The 8,632-nt window shown below is 42.3% G+C and overlaps 1 protein-coding gene across 2 annotated transcripts in view; it reads right to left on the bottom strand.

Annotated features, from left to right (window-relative positions):
* Nucleotides 1-390: 390 nt before the first annotated feature.
* The window catches only part of LOC146497428 (retinal-specific phospholipid-transporting ATPase ABCA4-like), a 52,322-nt gene continuing 44,080 nt past the window's right edge, over nucleotides 391-8,632 (bottom strand). For both annotated transcript variants that reach the window (XM_085139827.1, XM_085139828.1), the window contains 10 exons: nucleotides 8,155-8,284; nucleotides 7,895-8,015; nucleotides 4,548-4,610; nucleotides 4,162-4,268; nucleotides 3,322-3,463; nucleotides 2,913-3,047; nucleotides 2,517-2,620; nucleotides 2,223-2,315; nucleotides 1,831-2,080; nucleotides 391-1,347 (listed from right to left, as the gene is read on the bottom strand). In XM_085139827.1, coding sequence (XP_084995953.1) covers nucleotides 1,231-1,347; nucleotides 1,831-2,080; nucleotides 2,223-2,315; nucleotides 2,517-2,620; nucleotides 2,913-3,047; nucleotides 3,322-3,463; nucleotides 4,162-4,268; nucleotides 4,548-4,610; nucleotides 7,895-8,015; nucleotides 8,155-8,284 — 1,262 coding nt within the window. In that variant the 3' untranslated portion in view covers nucleotides 391-1,230. The remainder of the gene's footprint in view (nucleotides 1,348-1,830; nucleotides 2,081-2,222; nucleotides 2,316-2,516; nucleotides 2,621-2,912; nucleotides 3,048-3,321; nucleotides 3,464-4,161; nucleotides 4,269-4,547; nucleotides 4,611-7,894; nucleotides 8,016-8,154; nucleotides 8,285-8,632) is intronic.

Below are 8,632 nucleotides of genomic sequence, written 5' to 3'. Positions count from 1 at the left end.
ATATGGGCAGAGAGTGAGCATCAGATCCCCACCAGAGAATTCATTAGCAGCCTTGAAATTGCACAGTGCCATCATCCTTCTGTTTCTTTGAGGTAGCCAATGGAATTCAGACTTATGGGCAGCCTGAGGCAATGACACCACCACTCACTGAAGGAGAACAGTAATTGGACTATGTGTCAGAAAAATCCAGGTTGTGACAAGCCACTCAGCACAGTGTCGCCTTGGCCCCCGATGCAAAGCCGTCTCGTAGCCACTGACTCAACTGATCTGCGTAGTTGCTTCCTTAGCTTTAGGATGGAGGTCAGTGGAGTCACTGGTCAGCAATGTGAAAAGCCTTTCAGTTCCTCTTTTTGAGCATCCCACCATAACACCAAGGAGCTTTGAAAGAAGCACGGGAAGGCTGAAATATTTAATAGGAAATACAGCACTTCACATTTACATTACACCACACTTCATATATAGCTCATGAAACTCCTTTATTTGTGACTGATGGAAGTGCAAATCAGCTAGAAGGGACTGCACAGAGCATGTGGAAAGCATGTTAAACAGATGTCAGTTGCAAAATAGATTCCCTCTTCAGCCTTGCTATGCTTCTTTATACGTTTTTTTTTCCCAAGAGGAAAACATTGTGCTATTTTGTACTGACACGAGGAGACAAAGCACGTAGATGTAAAAGACAGCAGAAAAAAGTAATAAAATTACAACAAAAAAATACTGACAAGAACAGAAGCAATCGTAAACATGTTTTGCATTTAGACAGTTCAACAATACATTGCATGAGTCTTCATTTAAATATTATATATAAAAGTGACAGGTGTTCATTATAATAGACAATAAAAATAATGCTTAACAGGGTATTTGTTAGTGTATTCATTAAACATACAATATGTACACTTTTATACAAGCCAGTCAGTCTAAGCAGAAAAAACTTATTTTTTTCCAGAAGAATCTTTTGTTTAGCTTGATGTTTAAAGTAATTTGGAAAGTGTCAGGTCAAAGCAATGTGTCAGACATTATTGATTTTTAAAAGTTATGTAAGACGAATCTCCACTTGCAGGCAAGAGCTTGTCAAGCTTGACTGTAGCTCGAGAAGCGAACTCTTCCACAGGTCAGGTCTTAAAAAAAAAAACAGCTGGCTAGCAAAACATTTAAAGTTGTTGAATTTCGGTGTGTGGCTTTACAGTATATTACTGCCCTGCGGAGTAACACCTCTACATTTGCATGACTTTTTCATGTTTTCCTCTTAACCGGTGAGACCTTGATGTCTTTTCTTCCACCTGCCGTTCGTCTATGTAGCGTTAACTCCTCGTCCTCTCCAGCCTGTTGCTTAGCAAAGTTGACAAACACCTGAAAAACCGAAAGTGCGCCAACATTTTAATGCAAGTGATAAATTATAATGCATAGGATTGAATCATAATTTATTTATATCCAGCTATACATAAGTGATATTTAAATGTCAGGCTTACAACAGCAGTTATTAGCAGATTATGAATATATTTATCAACAACTATAATCTCTCCTATGGAGGGGAAGATGTGTATACACAGATGATGTTTAAATAAACCATGCTATTATATGAAATATGTTTTCATAAGAGAAGTTCTAGCTGTTCATGGTAAAACTCCATTACATGCATAATATGTTTAGTTATTTATGTACTCTTTATAAATGACAAAAATTGCAACCTAAAGATAGAATATTTTCATCTATGAATGCAGCGTGTTATTATGTCCGGAGGAAGCTGACAGTTATTGCCTCCTTGTCATGGGACAAATAGCCTTCCGTTTTATTAACACAGTGTCATTTCTCATTGTTGTATGTCATCCCAACCTGATCCAGTGTTGTCTGGGAAACAGAGTAGTCTTCGATGCTGAGCCTGTCTTTATTGGCTACCACCAGCTGAAATATCCTCGCTAGGGAGGATGAGGCGATCTCGTACTGCAGCGTGTTGTAGTGCTTCTCCCGCTGAACGCAGCCAGGGAAACTGGTCTCCATAAAGCTCTCGACAGGCTCCAGCTCTGGGGACAAGCCTGCTTTAGCTGGCTTGATTTTCATCGTGACCACGTAGCCATCACCAAATCTAAATGAAGAAAACACAGCATCCAAACATTCAACACATTTCCTTATGTGCTCTTATCATTAGTTGATATTAGCTAGAAATTACCACTGTGACTAAATGACCACTTATATATTTAAATAGTAACAGTCAAAATATGTCTTACTTATATTTGAGATGCTGAATGGTACCCAGACACTTGAAGGTTCCATTGACCATGATGGCCAGTCGAGTGCACAGAGCCTCACACTCCTCCATGCTGGTAAAAAAACAACAATAATCCATCTTTATTTTTACTGCTGCTGTTTCGTGTTTATGAGCAATGCATCATCGTTTCATGGACCTCTGTGGCGAAATCAAGTGAATGCAAATGTAGCCATGATTTCATCAACAGTTAACCGTTTGGTCAGCTGGTGCAGCAAATGTGTCCAGAGGATTTTAATTTCATTATTAGGCGAACCTGTGTGACGTTAGCACCACGGCCCTGCCATCCCGAATCACACTCATGATGGCATTCCACAGGAAGCGTCGCGAGTGGGGATCCATCCCTGTCGTGGGTTCGTCCTAAACGCACAGAGCCAGAAACAGCCAACTTGAATCTCCGAGCACATAATTCCATGCAAACAGAGACCAAAACCATTTCTTTATCAGCATATGGCAAAGATCTCAGATTTATGCCAATTTGAACTGATCTGCACAGTTGCTTGCCAGTGTATAAAACATTCGAGGCCAGGCTTGACTGAACCCATATGGCTTCCCATCTGGATTCATAGAGCATTTCATTGATAAATCCCTGCATAAAAATTTAAAATCCCAAACAATGGGCTCATGAGCTTTTCGTCACTGGCTAACTCACCAGCAGCACCAGGGCCGGGCAACCAATCATTGCAATAGCTGTGGAGAGTTTGCGTTTGTTGCCTCCACTGTAAGTCCCCGCACAGCGGCCTGCATATTCTGACAGACCCAGCTTCTGAATGCCCCACTCTGCAACCTAGATGGAGAAAAAGATTCATCTTTAGTGGCTACTTGAATCCAAAACAGTGATCTTTTATAATGGACAACCCACCCGTTAAGATAGCATTTCATAAAATGCATGAAGAAAGTTAGTACAGAAAAGAAGAATGGGCAAATATTTAAAAAAAGAGAACAAAACCATTATGAACAAAGCAGATTTCTACTGCTTTGCTGAACTAAAGTGTCACTGGATTAGCCGAGTGAAAAACATCCTTAGCCTCGATATGTAAAGCAGCTGGAGTCCAACTCACTCTGGGGATCTCTGACTCGGGCACCCCTCTGAGACGAGCGTAAAGGTAGAGATGTTCCCTGCCAGTAAGAAGCTCATCGATGGCATCAAACTGAGGGCAGTAGCCCATGTTCTGGTGCACATCCAGAATCTCTGTCAAGATGCTAAAAAACAGGACAAACAATGCAATTCAGTGCAGTGGGCTGACGGAGCACCTAACATGGTAGGAATAACAAAACATCAATCAATTCCAGAAGGGACAGATCTATAGTGATTATTTAAGAAAGCTATCCGAAGAAGCTCAGAAGCTGATTCCTCTCAATAGAAAGGGACTAAAACATTGCTTACCTAATCTTCTTGTCAAGTGTATTTAATTTAATGCCCATGTTTGTCAGACAATAATTACTATCATTTGACACATCAGTGCTTCACATTCTTTGAATCCCTAGATTTTTGTTCAAAGACATTTTCCACTTAACTGAGCAGGTATTCTGAGGGGAAAACTGTGAATTTTCAAATAACTGGCATGAAACTCCTTGACAAAATGAGAATTTAGACTTTGAAGTCTAATTGTTATTCAAGCCCTCCTAGGCTGTGTTTTTTTCCCCCCAATCAGAGTATCACAGTGATGAGTTTAATAGTCTGATGGTGTTAACACACAGGTAATGTCAGGTTGACCTTCCCATATTCAAACTGTCTCATTCAGTGAACTGTTTCTGTTTTTCACTCATCTGGAACTGCGTGCAGGATAAACCAAGAGCAAAGTTTTCTCTTTTTCTAATAAATTCCATCCGATGCAGGCCTGAACAGATTTTGTGTTCTATTATCCAGGGACCATTTTTTTTTAATAAACTTTATGTACCTGTAACCAGCCACAGAAGCTTCTCCAGAGGTGACATCAGTGTCACCAGTCAGCATTTTGAAGGTTGTCGTCTTCCCAGCTCCATTTACTCCCAAGAGACCAAAGCACTAACAGGAAAAAAGGCAAACAGGCTTATGACTGCACTTAAATAAACTCCCACTTATATAGAATGAAACTCATATTCCATCATATTCGATCAAGCTTGATTAGACTAACTAGAAGAGATAAATATAGAACTGCAAATTGCGCTGCGTGTTACCATGCCGCTGTAATGCTCTAATGCCAAATCAGTTTGTCAGTTTATTTGAAGAGATGCAGAAAGAGAAAACTGACAGCAAATAGAAAAGAGTAGTAGGTCTCAATATAAATGTCCTCAGTGACTTTACCTCTCCTGCAGGGACTCCCACACAAATTCGGTCCACAGCTGCCCTCTTCCTGCCCACATACGTCTGTGCAGAGAAGGCAGGGAGACATTTAAGTTGTGTAGTGCTGCTCGAACAATAAGAATTTATGTTTAAAAAAGGTGGTGGATTTTTTGGGAAAATAGTTAAATTAGAATAGAATAGAATAGAATAGAATTCAACTTTATTGTCATTGCACATGCACAGGTACAGGGCAACGAAATGCAGTTTGCATCCATCCAGAAGTGCTTTAGTGATATAGATATATTACAATATATATTAGCAATAATATAGATATGTAAGTATGTTACAGAAATGGGTCTATTATGGTATGTTATAATGTACACGGTGTGAAGTATGTTATGAATATTCTATAACTATAAGTATGTACAGGCTATGAACAGGATATAAATATGAAATAAAAAAAACTATACAGAAATCTGAGATATACAGTTATACAGAAATGTGAACTATGCAAGTTATAAACAGTTGTAGGATTAAAAATTATCGTATGATTATTTACACAGAACTATACAGTAGTGCAGTTAAGATAAGTGAGATATGTGGATAATTTCTACAGAGGTATATAAAGTGCTAGTGATTGTGAATGGTGGTTCAGTCCATGTTATTATTGTGTGTTTGAGGGTACGGTTGTCCATTGGGTGTGTGTGTAGGTGGTTGTGGGTGTGTGTATGTCCAGTCCATGAGTTTAACGTGGGTCAGATGTCAGGAGGCAGAGTTCAGGAGTCTGACAGCTGTGGGGAAGAAGCTGTTCCGGTACCTGGTGGTCTTAGTCCGGAGGCTCCTGTAGCGCCTCCTAGAGGGCAGGAGGGTGAAGAGTCTATGTGATGGGTGACTGGGGTCTTTGATGATTTTCCCAGCCCTTTTCAGACACCGCTTCTTGTATATGTCTTTTATGGCAGGAAGTGGTGCTCCGGCGATGCGCTGGGCAGTTTTCACGACCCTCTGCAACGCCTTCCGGTCCGAGGCAGAGCAGTTCCCATACCAGACTGTTATACAGTTGGTCAGGATGCTCTCGATGGTACAGCGATAGAAGTTCACCAGGATGTCTGAGGACAGGTGGTTTTTCCTCAGAGTCCTCAAGAAGAAGAGGCGCTGGTGAGCCTTCTTGACCAGCTTGGAGCAGTTGGTCGTCCAGATGAGATCCTCGGAGATGTGGACTCCCAGGAACTTGAAGCTGCTCACACGCTCCACAGCCGTCCCCTTAATGTGGATGGGTGGATGTGGGTCAGCATTCCTCCTGTAGTCCACGATGAGCTCCTTGGTCTTCTCTGTGTTAAGCAGCAGGTTGTTTCTGTTGCACCACTCAGCCAGACGATCCACCTCCTCCCTGTAGGCGGCCTCATCGTTGTCACTGATGAGGCCAATCACCGTGGTGTCATCTGCAAACTTAATGATGGTGTTGGAACCATCAGCAGGTCTGCAGTCATGGGTGAAGAGGGAGTAGAGGAAAGGGCTCATCACACAGCCTTGTGGTACACCGGTGTTCATTGTGATTGTAGATGAGCAGTGGTTATCCAGCCGGACATGTTGGGGGCGGTTGGTCAGGAAGTCCAGTAACCATTTGCAGATGAGGGAACTGATGCCCAGGTCTGTCAGTTTTCTGATGAGTTGTGAGGGGTGGATTGTATTGAATGCTGAACTGAAGTCTATAAACAGCATTCTGGCATATGTGTTGTTGTTGTCCAGGTGTGAGAGGACAGAGTGCAGTGCGATGGAGACTGCATCCTCTGTGCTCCTGTTCTGGCGGTATGCGAATTGGTGGGGGTCCAGGGTGGGGGGGAGACAGGATTTGAAGTGTGCTAGGACCAGCTGCTCTAAGCACTTAGTGATGATGGGGGTGAGTGCTACTGGGCGGTAGTCGTTGAGGCAAGATGGGTTGGAGTTTTTGGGTATCGGGACGATGGAGGTGGATTTGAAGCAGGCCGGTACCACAGCGTGGGCCAAGGACAGGTTGAATATGTCTGTGAGCACTCCTGCAAGCTCCCCAGAACACGCTCTGAGAACACGCCCAGGGATGCCATCAGGACCTGCAGCCTTGTGGACATTGATCCTGCTCAGCACCGCTCCTACATCGGTGGGGGAGAGAGTCAGAGGTTGGTGGTCTGGCGTCATGTCTGTTTTGGTTGTGGTTGTTGGATTCCCTCGCTCAAAACGAGCATAAAAGTTGTTGAGCTCGTTGAGGAAGGAGACATCAGAGGATGCGGGGGAGGGTTTGGTGGTCCTGTAGTCTGTAATGGTCTGGAGTCCTTGCCACATGCGTCGGGGGTTGGAGTTGGAGAAGTGTTCTTCTACCTTCTTTTTGTAGTGGTGTTTGGCTTTTTTGATGCCCTTCTTTAGATTAGCCCTGGCTGTACTGTAGGCGTGTGCATCTCCTGACCTAAAGGCAGTGTTGCGGGCCTTCAGGAGGAGACGAACATCCCGGTTCATCCAAGGCTTCTGGTTGGGGTACATGGTGATCCGTTTCTGGGTGGTGACACTGTCTGTGGTTTCGGAGATGTAATCCAGTACAGATGAGGCATACTGGTCCAGGTCTGTGTGGGTGAACATATTCCAGTCTGTGTTTTTAAATCTGTCCTGGAGCACTGCGTCTGTCCCCTCTGGCCACACTTTAATTGTCCTCACAGCAGGTTTCACACGTTGGATGAGTGGTGAATACCGAGGTGTGAGGAACAGGGAGAGATGGTCCGATTGTCCAATGTGGGGGAGGGGTGTTTTAAATTAATGTTTAGCACTGCATTAAGTTTGTTATCCAGTATTTATTAAGAAAAGTTCTATGATTCTGGTATCAGGAAAGCACTCTCGCGTTACTTGAGACAAACAAAAACAAAACAACTCCCAGCTTCTTTCCTGCTCCGTCTCCATAGAGGGATTTACTTATGTTATTTGTGGGCTGTTTTGCATTATAATCTGAATTTCACAACTTTTATTTCTTTTTCAGGCACTTGCATGATGAGACCTGTAGCTGGTAGAAACATTGCTAATGAAATTAAAGGGAGCTGTAATTCCAATGTGTGGCGACCTTTTCTGTATTCAGTACTTATCCCACTGGAGTTTTTGTGAATGTTCCCACGAATACTAACCTTTAATGCCTTCCCCTCTTTTTTTAATTTTTCATTTAACTGGATGCTGATGTGAATACAAATGAAAGGATGTCTGGAAATAAATTTAATTCTAAAACTGAAAATGAAATTAACAAAACTGTCCTGGAAGAAACCTTGAAACTTCTATTTCATACGGCCTTATAATCCAAAATGTGCAATGAAATATCCCAATAAATATGAAATTAGTCGTTTGATTAAAATGTATACCTTAGAGAGGTCCCTAATCTGCAGAATGTCAGCCTTGTTTCCTCCATCGTAAATCCTCTGCCTCTCTGCTGCAACATCATCATCCTCATCTTGTGCAGGACTCTGCTTGTAGTCTGACAACCTGGGAGGTTTGGAAAAAAATCAGCAGCACTGAAGCTTCTAGTGCAAAAGAGCTCCTCTGCTTTAAATTCTAACCCTATGGTTAAGTTACTGTTGTTTATTTAAATTTTAAGCTAGTGTGCTTTTAGCTGTGTTCTTACCAGTGGTCCAGGAAGAATCTGTACTGGATCAGAAGATTAAGAATAAAATAAACGAAGCCTTCCACTGCCATGAAAGCAATATTTTTCCCCACAAAGTCCCATCGGAAAGGGTCCAATGTGTAATCTTCACCTGGAAACAGACGAGGTCCAAACTCAAAATTTACTACAGTTTTCAGTGAGTGAAAGGGTACTTTATGCATAGACAGTACAGATGGTACAACACTATGCTTAATCTAGCCTATAAGATCTACATGTCATGGTCCTGAGTCGGTGACCCAGCGTTTTGTTGTTGTTATTGTTATTATTATTATTATCTCATGTTTGGGGGTATTCTGATTATGTATTTGGGGTTGGATGTTTCAGTTCTTTGGTTACGGGTTATGCTCCCGGTCAGTTCCGCGTTCTTTGTTCCGTCAGTGTATACTTCCTGTTTTACTTTGTAGATCCATGTGTGACTTCACTGTGTTCAGCTTGTGTC

Source organism: Neolamprologus multifasciatus, chromosome 18 (assembly GCF_963576455.1).
Source record: "Neolamprologus multifasciatus chromosome 18, fNeoMul1.2, whole genome shotgun sequence".
NCBI classification, from domain to species: domain Eukaryota; kingdom Metazoa; phylum Chordata; class Actinopteri; order Cichliformes; family Cichlidae; genus Neolamprologus; species Neolamprologus multifasciatus.
This window is presented reverse-complemented; position numbering and strand designations above follow the sequence as displayed.